This window comes from Microcebus murinus, chromosome 19 (assembly GCF_040939455.1).
Source record: "Microcebus murinus isolate Inina chromosome 19, M.murinus_Inina_mat1.0, whole genome shotgun sequence".
Lineage (NCBI taxonomy): Eukaryota > Metazoa > Chordata > Mammalia > Primates > Cheirogaleidae > Microcebus > Microcebus murinus.
Genome location: NC_134122.1, coordinates 32,066,870 through 32,085,199, shown reverse-complemented (window position 1 = coordinate 32,085,199; position 18,330 = coordinate 32,066,870). Strand labels below are relative to the sequence as shown.

The following is an 18,330-nucleotide window of genomic DNA, read 5'->3' as shown; positions in this document are numbered from 1 at the left end:
AGGCAGGAGGGCTGGGAAAGCAGGTTTCGGTCAGCATCGCGGGGGCCCAGAGGACAGGGCCCAGGCGCTGGCTGTCCTTAACTCTGACTCCTGGGTCTAAGGGCCTCCCCTCCAGGACACGTTTCCTGGGCAGCAAACCGAGCTTCTCAGATATCCACTGTTACCCAAGAGAGGACTGCGTACGTTTATCTAAGCAGCGAGCATCTATCTGCTGCACTCTTACCCCGCCTGCAGGTGGGGAAGGCGGACAGAAGCGTCTCCTTCTGCTCACCCTGCTGTGGGACCTCGCAGTCGTTCTAGTGGCCCAAAGGGTGAAGGGTAAAGACCCATTGACAAGCGAGGAAGCTGACATCAACTTGCTTCCAGCCCAGATTGCTACTGCAGAGTGCGTGGGTCGTGGGACTAGCGCTGTGCAGGCATGTGGCCCAGGCAGGCTCTGGGAGGGCCGGGGCACAGGTGTGGGGCAGACATGGGGCCACCGTGCGAGGCTGCCAAGCTCCACCTCTCACCTCGGCCAGCCCCGCCAGGAGGATGCTGGCCACGCCGCGCGGAGTGAAGGCCGGTGCCCCTTCTCCCAGCTCTGCAGATGTCGCTTCCCACCGAAGGGCCTCCTCGGCCACTCTTAACATCAGCCGGGTGCTTGTTCGCTGGCAGCTTTCATGGCGAGAAGCCTGCAGCTGCCACGGTTCGGTGGTACAGGAGACATGGAGCCCTTCCTGGGAGGGCAGGGGGCAGGCTGTAAGTGACACGAACCAGCAGGGTTCCTTGTCTAGCGCAGTGGTTGCTGAGAGGTTCCCGTCCCAGTGGATGCAGCGTGTTTGTGTGGCAGGAGGGTGTGCATGTGTATTTGATCTTTTACGCATTTAATGAGCACACGTGCAACGCCGGGTTCTCAGGGACCCAGAATGGCGTGAGAAGCCTGTGGGCAGTGGGTAGGGTCTTAGGTTGGAGTTCAGTGGAGGGGCCCTTATCCATAGACCAGGGACAGACGTGTGTCATCATGATCCAAGCCACACGTGGGGCAGGGCATGGTCAGAGGCCGGGACCCCTCACAAGGTACCATGAAGAAGTAACTCTTGGCCTCACCCTGGGCTAAGATAGGAAGGCCCAGGTTCAAATCCCAACTCTGCTCCTTCACTACCCGTGCCTCTGGGCAGACTGCTCAGCAGCCCGCAGCCTCCATGGCTTCATCCCTAAGGCAGGGTGACTGCGCCTCTCTCTCAGTTCTGCAAGGCGCATGCACTCTGCGAGCCCCAGGGAGTTGTCAGTCCGTTTTGTGTGTCCACCAGGGTGCTCATCAGAACTCTAGTATCTCCTTCCCAGCTCCAAGTTCCTCGTTTGCCATGTCCGTAAGCCAGGGGGCAAAGTAGTGCCCCCAGTCAGGGTCCCCTCTCCGTGAGGGTCCAGGCTGAAGCTCATGTCCTCATTGGAACTGAAAGCCTGACCTTGGGGCTGGGTCTTCTTGCTGTCCCCTGAAGCCAGCCCTGCCCGTGAGCAGGACCGGGGCCTCCACGTACCTGCATCTGGAGGGCCAGCAGCCGGACTGCCCAGCCCGGAGCTGAGGTTGCATTTCCCAGGCTGGGGAGAGGCAGGAGAGCAGGGAGGAAGAGGGAGGGGTGGCTTTTGAGGACCTCATGCCTGACACCCAGATCCTGCCCGCCCACCTCACGGCAAAGTCCTTCCTAAGAGATCTCCCTAGTGTGTGATGCTGTGCAGTGTTGGCCCGTGGTGTATGTGCTTGTTATGTTTTTATTCCACTCAGTGTAATTTCATGCTCATTTCCCCATTCCTAGTAGCCTTCAGAAGCATGCCGCTCCCCAGTGCTCAATTTTGACAGTTTTCAAATTTGCAGGACAGTTAAGCCTCTGGCAGTAACACCCGAATACGAATACCCTTCCCCTGGAACTAGAGTCACTGGTGGTTACCCTGTGAGGACAACTGTCTCCTCTCTCCTCTGTAAACGCGCAAGCACACGTGTGCGTGCATTTATTGTTTACCAAATCGTTTGAAACTAAGACACCAAGACCTGTGTGCTTGAGCATGTGTCTGTCTGCTAGGAATAAGAGCCTTCTCGACTTATTGCCCCTACACAGTGAGGCGTTAACTCCATCATCTGCAACATAATTTTTTTTTTACACAGATTCTCACTCTGTTGCTCCAGCTAGAGTGCCGTGACATCAGCCTAGCTCACAGCAACCTCAATCTCCTGGGCTCAAGCGATCTTCCTGCCTCAGCCTCCCGAGTAGCTGGGACTATAGGCATACAGCACCATGCCTGGCTAATTTTTTCTATATATTTTTAGTTGGCCAATTAATTTCTTTCTGTGTTTAGTAGAGATGGGGTCTCACTCTTGCTCAGGCTCGTTTTGAACTCCTGATCTTGAGCAATCCTCCTGCCTCGGCCTCCCAGAGTGCTAGGATCACAGGCGTGAGCCACCACGCCCGGCCTGGAGGGAGTAAATTTTATTAATATATTCACACTTTGCTATCCAAAAACATATTTTATAGCCAGAAAACATGTTTTCTAAACAAACAAATAGTATTCTGTCATAGATGGAGTGTGGTTCATCCTGTCGTCAGACTTTTAGGTAGCTCCCGGGTCTTTGTTCTGCATCCCTTGGGTTGAAGGCTCTTGTCTGTGAATCTTTGCCCCACGTTTTGTTACTTCTTTGCAGTGAAGTTGCACATTTTTAAAACCCCCAATATGTTTTACCCAGTGGCCATCCACAAAGACGGGCCAGCAAAATGAGCGCTGGGCCCGGCATCGTGGGAATCGCTGGAAGCCGGGCACTTAGCGCAGCGCCACACGGGGACTGTCTTGTCGCACCCTCGAAGTGTCTCCTGGAGTCAGTCCTGATTTTGTCCCCCCACATTTGAAAGCTGAGAAACCGAGGGGCAGCAACTTTGCCCAAGGTCACATGGCTGGGATTCGGCCTACCGCCTGACCCCAGGGGAGGAGCAGCCACCACCACAGGGCGGTGTGGGGCCCAGGGCCAGGCGGCCAGTGTTGCCTCCTCCACCAGGAGGAGCCCTCAGCTCCGAGACGTTATTTTTAGGGTCCTGGCAGTGACAGGGATAACCCACTTCAGTCTTGGGGTGGCCCATGCTTTCTCTGGAGACGGGCAGGCTTGCTGCCTCCTGCTAGCCTCCTGGTGGCTTGTCCCCACAGGAGTTTGAGGTTGCTATAAGCAGCCCCCTCGGCCCCCTAAGGCTTGGCCTGGGGTGGGGACGGGGCCCAGACAGACCTTATTACCCACCAGGGTCCTGGGCAAGAGGCAGCCGATGCTGTGGCCTCCAGCTTCACTGGTTTCACAAAGCTTGCCCTTCTAGAAGCCTCAGATGGGTCCTGTGTGCCCCTGCGCCGACTGCCCTCATGGCCCAGGCCTGCCACTTGAAGAACCGCAGTGGGTTCTGAGGGCTGAGGCTACAAGCGGGACAGGTAGACTGATCCCACCAGACAGGCTGCCCGACTGGGGCCAGCTGTTGGATTGACCTGAAATCCTCCGGGCAGCGGTGACCAGGGGGGCTGCTCACCGTTCCCCTCCCCTATATCCCTATTTCTGGCTGACCTGAAGCCTGGGCTTCTCCCTGAGGCCACTCCAGGAATCCTTCAGACCTGCCGAGACACTCCTAGTGGCAGGGTCTTGGTTACACGGAACCCCCTGAGGACACGCAGACGCCCAGCATGTCACCAACTCAGAGGGCACGCATCTTTCCTGGGCTGTGTCAGCAGAAGCTTCCTTGTGGCTTCTGCTGGGGAGGACAGAGCTGGGACGGGACCATCTGAGCCCAAAGCCTGTGTTTTTAGTAAGAGACTCCCCACCGCTAAAGATCGGGCCCCTCTGGAATGAGCTTAGGGGCAGGCCTGGGCCGGGCCCGCCAAGTGTCCCCTCATCAGCGTCAGGAGTGGAACAGCAGCTGCCCAGACACCCTCACCTTACAGTCCTGGAGCTGAGCTCGAGGGGTTTCCTGAGCACCCCACCATGGGCTGGTGGCCGAGGCGGGTCTGGAAGGCACTGTGTGCGGTGCCAGCATGACCTGCCTGGGCCTTGGGTTCCTGCAGAGCAGTTGTATGTCCGTAAGCAGATGGGGACGGCTTTCTGCTCTGTCCTCACTGATGGGTGGAGAGTTCAGAGACCCTGGCTGGGTCTGAGGCAGCCTGTGGGAATGGCGCTGGCTCCCCTCCGGCCCTTGCCCAATCCTGGCAATTTGGCTTTGGAAGCATGGGACAATGTCAAAGGCCACTCACCTACCCAGATCTGGCAATGTGACCACGCTCTGCCCTGGGTGGGAACGGTGGGGCCCAGGCAGCGTAGAGAGCCTGGCAGAGCCACCACCGTCCTCGCCATCTGTCCAGCAGGTGTTGGGACGGGATTGGCAGAGAGCAAAGCAGGTAGAGGTCCCCACCCTGACGTAGCTGATGCCTCCTGGGGCCGATTGTAGAGTGGCACTGCCCGGTATGGTAGCCATTCACCACGTGTGACTATTGGAATTTCAATGAATTAAAATAAAATTTAAAATTTCACCTCTGTGGCACAGCCACACTGCAAGTGCTCCATGGCCACTTGTGGCGAGTGGCTACCACGCTGGGCAGCTCGGGTGTCGAGCGTCCTGCCGTCGCACACGGTCCTCTTGGGCAGCACCGGGTTAGAATATTGCAAGGACGTTGGCCTTTACCCAGAAGAAGATAGGAAGCCACTGGGCGGTTTTGAGTCACGAGGAGCTTGGAATAGGGCAAATCTGGGGTGAGTTCACAGCAGCTAGCCTGGTCCTGCTGTGTGAACATGCTGCCAGAACTTTCCCAAGAACGCTCTAGGGGTCCTGCTCTCATGAAAGGAACATTTTTTATTTCACCTCCTCGTTAAATATATTTCAGTGGCTGCTTCAGAGCGACTCGCTGTTGTCTGGGCTGCACGATTTCCTGCTCAGAGAGTGGGGTGGCACAAAGGTTGGAGGTGGCACCTGGGCAGAGGGCAGCCACCTGGCACGGCTGGCCCCTGGGTCTGCCTCTGTGTGCACAACCTAGAGTGGCGAGTTTGGTGGGGGCTCAGGACGCTGCCCCCACCAAGTGCCCCCCTTTGCCAGGGACGGCTCCGTGGAATTCCAGGATTGAGATGAGACGCGGGTTCTGGGGAGCAGGTTTCTTCGGCTGGTCCTGGGGTCGAGAAATCTCCTTTCCCATACCTAGAGAGCAGGCAGAGACTACACACAGAAGCCTGAGAACCAGGGCCTCTGTCCTCCCTCAAGCGCCTGTCCCTTCTCCTGCGCAGTCACCTGCCTCCCCAGCCACCACTGGCTGGCCGGTGGCGCACTGGGCAGTGGTCACCATGGCAACCAGAGCCAGGCAAGCGGAGCCTGGAGGGGCCTCACTCAGTTCCCCTCCTCAGAAGCTGTCTTGGCTGGGGCCGGCTCGGCCCAGCTGGCCCCACCCACGTGGCGGCATCAACGTCATCATCGTTATTGGCCCCTTGGCCCGCCAGTCTCCGAGCCCCTCCTTCTTGGCCCCTGTTTCCTTGGGAATTTGGTGCTTCCCATTTGGCAACCAGCACGGAGCCTGGGTTTTGAGTCAGACCTGCGTTTGAGTCCTGGCTCTGCCATCCCGTCTCACTGACCCTTTTGGGGCGTCATGGTTGCGGAGTATACAGTGGGAAAGTGATGATCCTTCCTCTGAGGGCTCCTCGTGGGTCGCGGTGTCTGGTCCCCTCCCCGTGCCTTGCTCCCTTCTGAACTGCAGGCCGCTACGGGCTGGTGTGAGCAGGTGTCCAGTGGCAGATGGAGCGTCCTGTGTGCTGCCTGTGTTGAGGCCTGTGTCTGAGTGTCCGTGGACACGTGCACATGTGTGTACCTGTGTGCCATGTGCAGGGCTCCTTGGGAACTCTGCGGGATGGGTAGAAAGGGCGGCTCAGACACTTGGGTTCTGGGTCTTTATGAGCCAGTCAAGGAGACTCGGCGATTGCTGCTACTCTAGTCCCCAGCCTGCCCAGGCCAGGGAACCAGCCACCAGCCTTTTGTTGGGTGGTGACAGTCACTGCCTCCCATGATGCAGCATCCTCTGGAGCTGCCTGTTCTTGCAAAAAAGCCCAGCGTGCAGTTCTGGCCAAAGCAGGGAGGGGCCCCAGGGCCCCATCCTGTCTTCTCCTGGCCTCCCCTCTGCCCAGTGCCCTCCCTGAGCCCCTGGGGAACCCAGTCTGAGAACCACAGGGCCAGTCGCGTGTGGAACAGTGGGGGTGATGACAGCACCTTGGCACACAGGACTGTGAGAACTAAAATTAACGAAAGCATCTCTGACTACTGACGCGTCAGTTTACTGCTGGGGAAACTGAGGCTCAGCACACATAAACCGCTAATCCATGTGGCTCTTGCCCGGTGGAGCTTCCTGGCACATCGAGAGTCACCTGAGGGCTTCTCTGCTCAGTCCTTCCAGGACGGGACCTTGGAGACAAATCCCATCCAGTTGACAAATGGGGAAACTGAGGCTAGGGACAGGGTGGGGCTGGTCCAGGTAGCCCAGAGCTGGCCCCAGAGCCCCAGTCCCCACCTCAGTCCCGCCCTGCCCTGGGGGCCCTGTGACCCCAGCAGTCATGAGGCTGCCTTCTGTGTCCCCCTCCAGAGCTGCCTTCCTCGGAGCACCTGAGTGTGGCGGATGCCACCTGGCTGGCCCTGAACGTGGTGTCCGGCGGTGGCAGCTTCTCCAGCTCCCAGCCCATTGGCGTGACCAAGATTGCCAAGTCGGTCATCGCCCCGCTGGCCGACCAGAACATCTCGGTGTTCATGCTGTCCACGTACCAGACGGACTTCATCCTGGTGAGCCACGGCTCCTCACCCTGCAGTCCCAGCACGCCGCACGGATGGTCGCCTGTTCCCGTTACACCCCACGTCCCCCATGCGCCCCGCAGCCTGGCCCTCCTGTGCTGCCCCGCAGGGAGCTAGACCTGGGGCAGACAGGTTGGTGCTGGGGGGACACCTGGCACTCACGCCTCCCGTTCTCGTCCCCAGGTGCGCGAGCGGGACCTGCCTTTCGTCACCCACACCTTGTCGTCAGAGTTCACCATCCTGCGGGTTGTCAATGGCGAGACCGTGGCAGCCGAGAACCTCGGCATCACCAACGGCTTCGTGAAGCCCAAGATGGGTGAGCCGGGCTGGGGGTGTGCGGGGGGGGAACCTCAAGAGGTCACCAGGTCCTGCCCTGGACCAGCCCCGTTCACAGAGAGTGTGGGTTCTGTCCACGGAGCACGCGTGGAGTGCCAGGGGCTGGGCGTAGTGGCTCACACCCGTAGTCCCAGCACTTTGGGAGGCTGAGCGGGAGGATCCCTTGAGCCCAGGAGTTTGAGGCTGCAGTGAGCTCTGACCATGCCACTGCACTCCAGCCTGGGCAACAGAGTGAGACCCTGTCCCTAATAATAATAATAGAGTGCCAGACATAACGTGGTACAGCAGTCCCAGGCAGACGGTGCTACCATGGTACAGCAAGGGTGGTGGCCATGCATGCAGCCAGCAATGGCCAGAGGCCACCCCGCCCCCACCCAGGGTGTGGGGCAGGCCTCCAGGGGCAGAGGCTGTCCAGCTGAAGCTTGAGATACAAGTAGCAGCTAAGCCCTGCGGGGAGTGGGAAGGGCTTTCCAGCAGCCTGCACAGCTCGCGCAAAGGCCCAGGGTCCCGAAGATGAGCCAGAGACTCAGGAGAGCTGGAGGTGGTGGTGGAGGCTGGAGAAGCGACAGGGCCAAGTCTCGAGGGGCCTGTGCACACTGCTACTCCAGGTCCCCACCTCAATGTCCCATGTCTTTGTGCTCCCCCAGTCCAGAGGCCGGTCATCCACCCTCTGTCCAGCCCGAGCAACAGGTTCTGTGTCACCAGCCTGGACCCTGACACGCTGCCCGCTGTTGCCACGCTCCTCATGGACGTCATGTTCTACTCCACTGGGTAGGCCCCCTCTGGTGTGAGGGGCTGCAGGGCGGGCGCCACGGCTCTGCCTGGGAGCTCCAGTCTGAGGAGGGAGACATTCTACCCTGGGAACCCCAAAATTTGGTGAAGGCCCAGGGTCACATGTACATGTAATGAACACCCCACTGTCCCCGAGCTGTAAGAGCAGCCTCAGTCCATGAAGGCACCAAGAACTCAGGTGGACAACAGTTTGCGTCCTCCTCGGCGGATTCTGTAATGTTTAGATCAACACCAGGTAGAGTGCGGGAGGGTCCAGCAAGTTGGCAGTGACCACAGCCTGTGCCCCGAGCCGTGAGCAGGTGCAGGGAAGGGGCCGGCTCCGAGGCCAGCTGGGCCTCCTGCACTGTGAAGTGCGGCACCCGCCTCCGTGAATGTGGCCGTCCCCATCGCATCAATGAGCACACAGAGGGAGGGAGCCAGCTCGGGGGCCCCAGCAAGGCAGGCTCGGGGCCTCGATCTGGCCCGGCTCCCCCAGGCCAGTGCGGAAGGATGGGTAGGGGTGAGTACGGTAGGGACCCCGCCCTCACCAGCCGCCCCTGGCCCCCAGAGTGAAGGACCCCATGGCTGCCGGCGACGACTGCGGCCACATCCGCTTCTTCTCCTTCTCCCTCATTGAGGGCTACATCTCCCTGGTGATGGACGTGCAGACCCAGCAGAGGTGAGCCAGGCCCTGGGGGGGCCGTGTTGGGCACGTCACCCACTTTGTCCCTGATCAGCCCCCACCGCAGCCCTTCACCATGGGTGAGCTGGCCCCCCAGCTCCGAGAGGTGCAGGGGTTATCTGGGGTCCCTGGCGGGCGGTGGCAAAGCGGGCATTTGAGCCCTGGCTGGGCACTGTTTGTTCGTCCACCCCCTCTGGAGCTGGGGAGGGACGTCCTGAACAGCCCAGCCCGGCACTGCCTTCCTCATCCCCCTGCCCCCAAGGCGAGGAGGCTGCAGAGCCAGCGGGTCTGGGGGGTCAGGAGGGATGATCCTGGGGGCCCGAGCTCTGCCCCACCCCACCCCCCACGGGCAGGCAGGGAAGGTTCCACGGAGGGCTGCTGGAGAGAACACAAGTAACACCAGCCTGTGGGATTTTTCTCTCGCCCCTTCGAAGGTTTCCTAGTAACTTGCTGTTCACGAGCGCATCTGGAGAGCTCTGGAAGATGGTGCGGATTGGAGGACAGCCCCTGGGATTTGGTGAGCCCCGCGGGCTTCGACTCTGGGGCTCACTCACATGCATCATCCTGGTGACTCTGTCCCTGCTCGGGGGTATAGGTGGGGACACTGGGGCTTAGGGGTCAAGTCCCCCTGATATGCCGTCCCTCCATCAGCGTGCGACAGGTATACACAGGCTTCCGGGGGACAGCAGGAGTAAGCTTCAATCAGAAGGCTCTTACTTTCCCCACTCAAAAACTAATACTTTGGCCGGGTGTGGTGGTTCATGCCTGTAATCCTAGCACCCTGGGAGGCCTAGGCGGGAGAGTCGTTTGAGCTCAGGAGTTCGAGACCAGCCTGAGCAAGAGCGAGCCCCCATCTCTGCTCGAAATAGAAAAAAATTAATCTGGACAGCTAAAAATAAATAGAAAAAAATCAGCAAGGCATGGTGGCGTGTGCCTGTAGTCCTAGCCACTCAGGAGGCTGAGGCAGGAGGATCGCTTGAGCCCAGGAGTGTGAGGTTGCTGTGAGCTAGGCTGACGCCACGGCACTCACTCTAGCCTGGGCAACAGAGGAAGACTCTGTCTCAAAAAATAAATAAATAAATAAAAACCTATTACCTTGCTTATTATTAGAAAACTGGGCTGTGATAAAAATCGAGAAAAACACTCCTTAGTCCCACTGCTCAGAGGTAATGAATATTGGTCTTTCTCCTTCACGTAAGTCCACGTAATGCCAGACGCCTCCCATGAGTCAGACGTTGGAGGAAATGCGTACCCAAGAAACGCGCGCATTGGGCTGGCGGGCAGCAGCTGGAGGCTCCACCCAGATGTTGAGGATACAGAGCCGCCCGCTTAGCTGTAAATATGCCTGCAAGAAAAGTGACTCACAGAGAACCTGGAAGATTCTAGACTGGCAGATTCCATATGTTTTTGACTGTGGTCTGGAGTCGATAGATTTTACGTAGTGACCCAGCACACACGCACCAGACAAGTCCGACTAAAGTCTCCCAAGACCACGCTTGCTCTAGCTTCACGCTCTGTATAAAAGCGCTGGTCACCAGCCGTCTAAATTGATGTCACAACTTGAAGTTTAAAAGGTCCCATGCTAGACCTTAATCCCCTACGCCTGCCCCCGTGTTTATAGGGGTAGTTGTGTCTACAGCTAAAGCAATCTTAGGACACAACCTGTCTCCACCACGTAGCAGAGTGGATAGTGAGAAGTGCAGGCATGAGGCCCACACGGCCACCAAGAGGCCTATGGATTCAGGCAAAAATCGGGAACTTGGGCAACATGCCAGGCCACTCCTGCATAAGTTCAGGGGCTGAGAGCACAGGCCAGGGCCACGGCCAGGGGATGCTGGGCTTGGTGACAATGGGGGTGACCCACAGAAGGGTGCAGCCCAGGGTGAGTCCCAGGCTTGGGCTTCAGAGTCCTATGGGAGCCGGTGACCAGATCTGCACCCACCCACCCAGTCAAGGCAGGTATTGGGGACGTGCGTCATTGCTGAAATCAGAACACAAGCTTTTAGGGAAACAACCTAGGGAATTGTGTAGGGGGAAGAGAGGGGTCCTCAAATCCTGGAGGTCTTCTTGTAGGAGGAAGCCCTGTGTGTGCCTTCCAATCACGGAAGGGAGCCTGGGAGGGAGGAGGGACCCGCCCCAGGCAACCCCAACTGAGGTTACAAAGCGGGTGGGAGGGGCTTACAGACCCCTAGCTCTGGGATCTGGAGGGAGGAGGACATCGCATTCCAGCCCCAACCTGATGCCTTTAGAACAGGCGGAGGCTGTTACCTGGCTGGGACTCCGGGGAGAAAACCGAGGCTCAGAGAGGAGGTGATCTGCCCAGGGTCATCGGGCTAGAAAAGTCAGGGCAAGACTGTGAGGGGCCTGAACCCACGTCCTCCCTGTCGTCCATGCCACCTCCAGCTCTGTCTTCGGAAAATTCACAAGGCGGATGGGAACACGAGGCGCAGAAATGGGCAGAGGGTGACGGGTCTGTGGCGCCCTGGGAAGGACGCGCCCACTGATGGCCAGTGACCACACAGGAGGCCCCTGGGTGGAGGGGCCTTTGGGCTGAGCCTTGGGGGTTGGGGAGGGAGAAGTTCTCTGGGAAGCCTGTGGGCGTGGGGTGGTGCTGGCCGCAGAGGGCAGGGCGCTCCGGCCACGCGGTGCTGAGTGCGGTCCCCTTTTCCTAGACGAGTGTGGCATCGTGGCCCAGATCTCCGAGCCCTTGGCTGCTGCAGACATCCCCGCCTACTACATCAGTACTTTCAAGTTCGACCACGCGCTGGTGAGTGTCTCCCGCCCCAGGTGGAGCCTGGGCAGGGCCGGGGCAGGTGCCCGGGCTCACGGGCAGGTGTGTGCTTGCTGCCCCTGCAGGTGCCAGAGGAGAACATCAGCGGCGTCATCAGTGCCCTGAAGGTCAGCCAGGCAGAGGAACACTAGAGGGCCTCTTCTGCTGCCCCTGCCGCTGCCGGCCCGGGCCCCGCCCCCACCCCAAGCTTGTTCTTGCAGTATTTCTCCACAGACTGGAAAATCGGCCCGGGGACCCCCAAGGAAGGGGCCTCTGGGAGACCCCCAATTGCCAACCCTCCAGGCCTGGGGCCCAAGCCAAGGCCTCCCCATGCCCTCTTGCCTTCCCAGAGCCTCCAGACCCCCGGAGAGCGACCTGCCTCCTCCCCCCGACCCCACCCCCAGAAAGTGGTTTCTGAGGTCCAGGGAGCGCGTGAGCCGATCCACGTTCTCATCCGTCCTCGCCCGCAGCCGGGGCAGATGCCAAAGGAAGCTGGTCCCTCCCACGAGACGCTGGTGTGCCATTCCTCATGTCATCCCGCGGGGCTGGCAGAGCGGGGCTGAGTTTGAGGAGCCCCGGAAGGCCCCCCTGAGGGTGGAGGCCGAGTACTGTGGTCGCTGGTCTCCAGCCCCATCAGCTCAGGGCTGGTTCCCTCAGAGTGGAGGCCAGCGGGTCAGAGTGGCTGGGGAGGCTCAGATGGGAACACGGCAGGGACCCGCGCTGGGAGGGACCCGAGCCACCCCGCACCTCGCCTGCCAACCACAGGGCCTGCGCCCGACTCCCAGCACGACTGCCAAGAGGGCCCTGTCCAGTCCTCCCACCACGAGCGTTCACTCCTTGGGGAGGAGGGGCCCCGGGAGACCCACCAGCCTGGAGCACCGGCTCCTGTCCCTTCTTTCCCTGGACCCCACTTAGGCAGGCGGAGCCTCAGTTTCCCCCAGCAGGAGGCATCCCCATGGGGGTTCTTAGGGGACTCCCCACCTCCCCAGCAGTTGACTAGACCAGCACAGGCCTCCCCGCCGTCCCCCCTCCCCAACTCCCCACTCGCCCGCCCGCCCGCCCCTCGGCTGGGGCCGCGGCGTTCCGAGTACTTGACCTGGGAGGCAGCTTAACTGAGCCTTAATAGAGAATATCGTACCTTGTTTTAGTTTTTTATTTAATGTTTCTGCGCCCAGGCTGCTGTTGGCAGTGGTTTCTGTTTTGGGGGGCTGGGGCCTATTTGAGTGCTGTCCGGGGCCCAGGGCTCAGTGTCACTTGGCTCGTGCTCTGAGGTTCAGGGACGGGCATGAGAGGGAGCTGCGGCGGGGCCCTAGACCGCGTCCCGAGTGGGGGCCTGGGGTCGGAGGCCTGTTACGAATGCTGGGACCATTGGCGCCCCGCCTGGGGCCTCCCAACCAGCCGAGGTCTGTCTGGGCATCAGCGCGGGTGAGGTGGACAGGGGGTGGCAGGCCAGCCGGGTGGTCCTGTGCCCCGTGGAGGGCGCTGTCTGGGTGAGCAGGAGCCCTGCCTCCTTCCCAGGCTGCAGCTGAGTTGTGCTGCCCCCGAGAAGGTCAGAGGAGAAGGGATATTTTCCCGCCCTGGTGAAGGTAGGACCCTCTGAGCCCCGGGGCTCACCAGAGGGAGGAGCTTTCTTCGAGATCCTTCGGGATGCTGAAGGGCCCACCACACTAATTAGAAACCCACTTTTTTTTTTTCTTAAGTTAATTCATTTTGCACAAAATTCCAAAACTTATAAATCGTTTGCTGGTCCCAAGAGGGAGGTGGCCAAGTGGGAAGGGCAGTGGTTAAAGCCCTAAGTCCCCTTTCTGTCCTTGGAAGGCCTTGATTTTCCTTTCTGTTATGTCCCCGATGGTGTCACTTCTCTGCCTTTCCCTCCCGCTGTGCAAGTGTGTCGGCCGCGTGCCCCCGAGTCTTGTGTTCCCTGGACCTCCTAGGACGTATCTGTTGTACACACCTATAAATACCTGTGTTTTATGTTGATAGAGATATATACTGTAAATAGCATATATACTTGAGCAATATATATGTTAATATATACCGTGTGCGCAGTACGTGGACACAGCCCCACCGTGCGCGCGTGCGTGGGCGCGAGGCCTCCGCCCCGCACTGTCTGCCGGGCACGCAGGCACGTTTGAGCCACCATATATTTTTAATTCAAGTATATAGGCAATACGATTATTAGAGAAGACGGTTGAATCCCTCAGACCTGACCGGAGAGAAAGCGAAACCAGCAGCCGAGGAGCCCGCGGCCCAGGGCACGTGCTGAGGGGCCGCGTGGTGTGGGTCGCATTCTCTGCATCCCCGTGTCCCCAGCCAGGGCCCCTGGACACTTGTTTTATTTTGGGGGATGTTGGTTCAGAGGAAAGAGTAGTTGGAATTTATTGGTTTTTAACAGAATGAGCCCCCCCCCAACCCTAGTGTCCTCACCCTGAGGACCTGGGCCCGCAGGATGGGCCACACTCCCTGCCACACCCAGGGTCCCGTCCTTGGATGGTGGTTTTTCTGCAGGTGGCTTAGCTGATCTTTTTTTTTTTTTACCTGCAAGCTTAGAAATCTCAGGTTCTTTTCCCAGGTCTCCCCCTGCGGATGGGCCGGTCTTACCAAGGAAAGCCTGCGTGCCAGGAGGGTCGTGGCGAGGCATGGCTCTCCCGCCCTGGCCTGCTCCACAGGTGTGGCCCCTGTCCCAGCCTCCGTCTTGGGAGCTGCCCCCAGGGGACCCCACGCCTCGGCCATGGTGGGCTCTTTAATGTTCCCATTCCCGTCCTCCTGCTTGTGTGAAGAAGCTTGGTTTATCTTCTCTTGGTGTTCTGTGCGTAGTGTAGTCTTGCTTTGGTCTCATGGCTCTTTGTGGGGGGAATGTGAGTGGTTTTCCCAGGGCTGGCTGCCCTGTCCTTTCCCCCCCGCCCCAGCCGTGTCCTGGGCTGCTGGCTGTGAGGGTCTCTGCGGGCCCCGTGCAGAGGGTCGCGTTTCTCAGCGGGGCCTGGGGGCCCGCGCCACTGGCATATGTGTGGGGCTGGCCGCCCAGCTGCGCCATCCTCCCCCAGCCCCGGCTTCAGCGGCAGCTTGAGGAGGATGGGCTTGTGGGGGAGGGAAACAGGGTCTTCACACCGTGGGGTCTCCAGGAACACAGCCGGGCTGCCTGGGCAGGGCTGCCACGAGGAGGGGGCGAGAGCAGCCCCAGAGCTTGTCTTTGCCTCTGGGGGGCTCCCTAGTAAGAAAAGCTCAGTCTAAACACCCCCGTCAGCCCTCGTGCCTGTACGCTACAGATGGGGTGAGGGCAGCAGTGCCCCTCCCACTGACGAAGCCATGCCTCGGCATGGGGCTCCCCTGATCCCCAAGAACCCCCCTTCTCCCTCAGCACCAGTCCTGGCCCTGCGAAGACCCGGGCATGGCCAGCTCTGCCCCTCCTTCCTCCACGGGGTCTTGACACCCCCTGAGAGGCGCTGCCCAGCACTGCCCCAGCCCAGGTGTGCGCCCGGGCTGGAGAGGCAGCCTGACCCCGCTAGCCCCCTGCCCCTAAGACCAGGGGGCCCAGGGCCTCCCACACCACCAGCAGCCTCCCCTTCCCCCACCTCCAGGCACCAGGCCAATCGCAGGTGGGAAGGGAGGGAGCCAGGTGGCCCAGAGCTGCCCACTGTGACCGCCCCAGCAGGCAGCACAGCCGAGGTGACTGATTTGGTGTCCAGCAGGAGGATGCTTGGTCTGGTGGGGCTGATCCCTGCTGAGGTGACACGGGATGCCATGGCAGTCTGGAGAGAAAACTTGGGTGGGTGACAGGGCCAGGTCCCCATCCAAGCCCAGGGCGCCATTTGCCTGGTGACCTTCAAACGTGAACCTGGCCGCCTACCACCAGCTGCCCCAGCACCTTTCCCAGGCAGACCCTTAGGTGTCCCGAGGCCACTCGGGCCACCTCTCCACACCTTTAGATCTGGATATGGGGACAATTAGGGCTCTTCCCAGCCCTAGCTAAGAGAAGGGGCCTTTAGGGGACCCCCACGTGACTGCAGAGCACTCCAGCCCTGGGACTGAGGGATCTTTGATGCCACGTCCTGAGTGAAGCACTTGGCTGGGGGGAGGTGGGCAGGAGACACCCCCATACCTCCAGCAGGGCTGGGAGCAGAGGAGTCAGCCTTGGCGGAGCCTGGGTGAGGGTGACGAGCGGTGGCAAGACCTCAGCGCTGGGTACCGTGCTGAGGCTGGGGCTCGAGGGGAGTCACCTTCTGCCCAGAGAAGCCACCAGCCCCACGGAGCCGCACAGGCACGCAGGGACGCTCGGGAAGAGTGGCCGGGGCTTGTCACGAGGGGTGTTGAGCCCTGGCAAAGCTAGGTAGCTTTTCCTGCATCTCGAAGCTCATCCCAGTTGCTTGCTTGCGTTTTCAAATTAGAGGCACCAAAAGGACAAGTTCGATTGTCCCTTGTGCCCTTTCCACATACTGGGAAGAAGCCGCGGTGGGCTGTGGCTGGCTGTGCTGTCTGTCCCTCCTGCGAAGGCTGCTGTCCTGGACAGTGAGGGTGGGAGCGCTTGCCAAGGCATGAGGTGGTCCTGGGGGCTGATGGCACCAGGGGTGGCCTGAAGCCAAGCCCAAGACCCAGGCGTGGCATCATGGGCAGGCTGGTGGCGAGTGGTTGGTACGGGGGAGGGGAGCGCAGGGAGTCGGTGGTGCAGGGCGGCCTGCCCTGGGAGTCGGGACGCTGGTCTGTGCATGTTTACGTGTGTGTGTGTGAGCGTGGGCGTGTTACACGGTAGTGTGGGTGTGCACACGTGTGGAGCCCACATCTGAGCTATGGGACAGGTTCTTTCAGTATTTTGAGTCCTCGGTAGCAGTCTTGCAACCAGTACAGAGGCGGTTAGGGGAGTGGGGGCAGGCCCAGAGCGCGGGCCCTGGCTGCGGGGCAGCGTGGGGTTGACTGTGCAGGCAGAGGTGTCCCCAGAGGCCTGGCAGTCCGTGAGTCAGTCTGAAGGGGCAGGGCCTGGCCGTGCTGACTCTGCAGAGCGCCCGGTCCTGCAGACAGCGTTCACAGGGCGGGGCCGTGCGGGCTGGGCCCCCACACCCACCGGGGCTCACCCTGGAAGAGTGCCCAGCAAAGCTGGAGACCCCACTTCGTTTGCAGGGGCAAAAAGCAGGCCAAGCTCAGTGCGTTTTCCTTTCCGCTGCCTCGGTTTCCCTGTATTCAGAAAACAGCCCAGGAAGAGGTGAGCAGACTGGCTCCGACGCAGGAGGGGCTCACAAGACAGCTCCAGGCCTGCCCCTGCTCTATGCCAAAATCATTTCCGTTATCCCGAGACGGGGCGAGCGGACGGTGGACGCGCTGTGGGGCTGTGAGGGCCTCCGCCCTGCCCAGAGCGCACCTTTGGAGGGGCAGGGCACCCTGCCCACGGCCCTCTGGCCCGGTCACCAGCAGTCGCAGTGGCACCTCATTGGTCCCAGGGTCTGGGCAAAGGGGAGAACTGGCCATCCTGCCCCCACCCCCAGGGCCCTCACGCTTATTTTCTTGTTGAAGAAACACAAAACCTTTGAGATTCATGTACTGTATGATGGCAAGAAAAAGTACCTAATGTTCCCCCCAAAAAAGACAGTATATTTTGTACTTTGTAAAGTGTTAATTAAAATGAAGAAAAAAACGATGTCGGCTGACGGCTGATTTTGTGCTGATCCATCCAGGGCTGCGTCTTTTCTCTTTCTCTTGCACATTGTCGGGGGAACACAGGCCGGGGTGGAGGGGCCAGAACAGCTGTTCTAGAACAACACCCAGAATGTGAGAAACGGCCCCCAGAGCAAGAGGGGCTGCACTGGTTACCTCACGCTGCGTGACAAGTTGCCCCAAAACTTAGTGGCTTAAAATAGTTTAAGTATCACAGTGGGCCAGGAATACAGGAGCAGTTTGAGCAGGGTCACGCATGAGGCCGCCGTTGTCTGAAGTCTCCAATTGGGCTGGAGGCTCTGCTGCCTAGGCTGGGCCTGGCTGTGAGCAGGAGGCCTCAGTCCTCCCCACGTGGGTCTCCCCACAGGGCTGCTTGAGCCTCCTCACAGTATGGAGCCTGCCTGGTTTCCCCCAGAGCAAGGGATTCCAGGGCCTGGGTAGAGGCCAAACTGCTTGTTGTCCCTGGCCTCAGAATTCACAGGCCGTGACCTCCACCGTACTCTGGTGTCTGCAGCCCAGCTCTGATTTGACGTGTGGGGAAACTTCGCAATGGAGCGAAGAGCAGGAGGTGAGGATCGCTGAGTCTTGGAGGCTGGTGCTACGCCAGCGTCCTCCCCAGGCCTCAGGCAGCGGCAGGCCTGGGCGTCGGGGCTCAAGGGGCTAGACAGGCCCTTGCCGATGGCAGGGGGGAATCGGGGCTGGATGCACAGCCAGGGGCCTCTGCCCCAAGCCTAGAGCCCTGCTGTGGCCATCACAGCCCCAGAAAGGTGCCAGAAACCCCAGAAATGATTCCTCCAGACAAGGTATCCTGGGGTCAGGAGGGGACACTGGGCACTTGTCCCTCTGCTATGGCTTTTGACTCCTGCCTTGTTGGTAGGTGGGGTGCTGGGGCTGCCCAGGTGAGGAAGAGATGGGCTTGAGACCAACAGGTCCTGGACCCCAGACACCCTTGTCCATGGGGGGTTGGGGGACAGGTGAAAGCAGGGCAGGGCTGAAGACCTGTTCCTGCACTCAGTCCCCAGCCCCCAGCCCACCTGCCTGGCAGCCCTAGAGATGCGAAGGAGTGAAAACGGGGCTGAATATTCTCCCTCCACCCAGAGCCCAAGTTCTGGCTGCTGAGAAGGCTTTTCTGTCTGGGATCTGCACACATCCCACTGGAGCCATGGGGACAAACTCAAAACCGCTACAAGGGCCTCCCGAGCCTGGCCTTCGCTTCCACTGCTCACTCACATCCACGCGGGCCGGGGCTGGTGTGACCTGCCACAGCTGCCTGCCACACCAGGGCTGCTCCCAGAGCCAGCCCAAGGCATGCAGTG

General features: G+C 60.1%; 1 protein-coding gene across 1 annotated transcript in view; it reads left to right on the top strand.

The window, feature by feature from the left end:
- CASTOR2 (cytosolic arginine sensor for mTORC1 subunit 2) overlaps positions 1–17,014 on the top strand; it is a 47,861-nt gene extending 30,847 nt beyond the window's left edge. The window contains exons 3-9 of the mRNA XM_012742195.3: positions 6,610–6,803; positions 6,996–7,128; positions 7,796–7,919; positions 8,488–8,598; positions 9,036–9,118; positions 11,274–11,368; positions 11,458–17,014. Coding sequence (XP_012597649.1) covers positions 6,610–6,803; positions 6,996–7,128; positions 7,796–7,919; positions 8,488–8,598; positions 9,036–9,118; positions 11,274–11,368; positions 11,458–11,523 — 806 coding nt within the window. The 3' untranslated portion in view covers positions 11,524–17,014. The remainder of the gene's footprint in view (positions 1–6,609; positions 6,804–6,995; positions 7,129–7,795; positions 7,920–8,487; positions 8,599–9,035; positions 9,119–11,273; positions 11,369–11,457) is intronic.
- Positions 17,015–18,330: the final 1,316 nt, after the last annotated feature.